The sequence below is a fragment of the Oratosquilla oratoria genome, unplaced genomic scaffold (genome assembly GCF_046742065.1).
Source record: "Oratosquilla oratoria isolate Oo_2021 unplaced genomic scaffold, ASM4674206v1 SCAFFOLD69, whole genome shotgun sequence".
Classification (NCBI taxonomy): Eukaryota; Metazoa; Arthropoda; class Malacostraca; order Stomatopoda; family Squillidae; genus Oratosquilla; species Oratosquilla oratoria.
In genome coordinates, this window is record NW_027467733.1 from 852,501 (window position 1) to 853,257 (window position 757).

General features: G+C 41.5%; 1 protein-coding gene across 2 annotated transcripts in view; it reads right to left on the reverse strand.

The window, feature by feature from the left end:
• The window catches only part of LOC143023904 (actin-binding Rho-activating protein-like), a 23,741-nt gene extending 23,209 nt beyond the window's left edge, over window positions 1-532 (reverse strand). The window contains exon 1 of one of the 2 annotated variants that reach the window (XM_076182571.1): window positions 190-532. In XM_076182571.1, the coding sequence (XP_076038686.1) occupies window positions 190-204 (15 nt within the window). In that variant the 5' untranslated portion in view covers window positions 205-532. The remainder of the gene's footprint in view (window positions 1-189) is intronic. The other variant, XM_076182570.1, reaches the window with a different exon arrangement.
• Window positions 533-757: the final 225 nt, after the last annotated feature.

Consider the following 757-nt stretch of genomic DNA (forward strand, 5'->3'; position numbering starts at 1 on the left):
TATATATATATATATATATACATACACGTTCAGTCCCCAGTGAAATGAGTGTTTTAATTTTCTTTCCATGTTCACCAACTTAATCCACAATTTTGGAGTAAATATATTCAAAAGGAATCTACAGAAACACTCGTCATTGTTCTAATTCATTCCAAGGGATCGAAAATATAGAGAATGTTTGCTTCTTACCCGCGTTTCTGCCATCTTGAAGAAATGCGTTTGAGAAGTGTAAATCTCGTTGACAAACGCGTAGGGACAGCTCACTCACACGTCCACTGTATTCCTGCCTTCTCCACTTACTACAGGTGCGTTCAGCACACGATCTACGAGTCGACTGAGGTTGACTTTGCAGAGGGAGGGAGAAACTGCAAGTCTAGCATGCGGTCGTGTGGGATAAGCGAGTACAGCCCGCGATGTTTGGGTCGCATGTAGGAACTAATCAGGGAGCAGGGAGGGCGTACGGTTAAACAATTGTTTTGTAAACGTAGCCATAAAAGTGCATATTATCTGAGTATCAATTCAGGCACTGATAAGGCTTCTTGGAGAGAGATAAAAGAAAAAAGGGAGGCAAGTCGGATGAGGAAGTTGTGAAAATGATACGTGGATTTCTCCATTAATGTTTCCTATCTACTTTTGGCGCCAGATGAAGATGTTGGCATTCGTGCGACTGTATTTATAGCACGAGGCTTTAGCTCGTTTGGGAGTAATGTCGTCGTGTATATTCCTACATATTTAGGGTATTAGAAATGCAAGATCA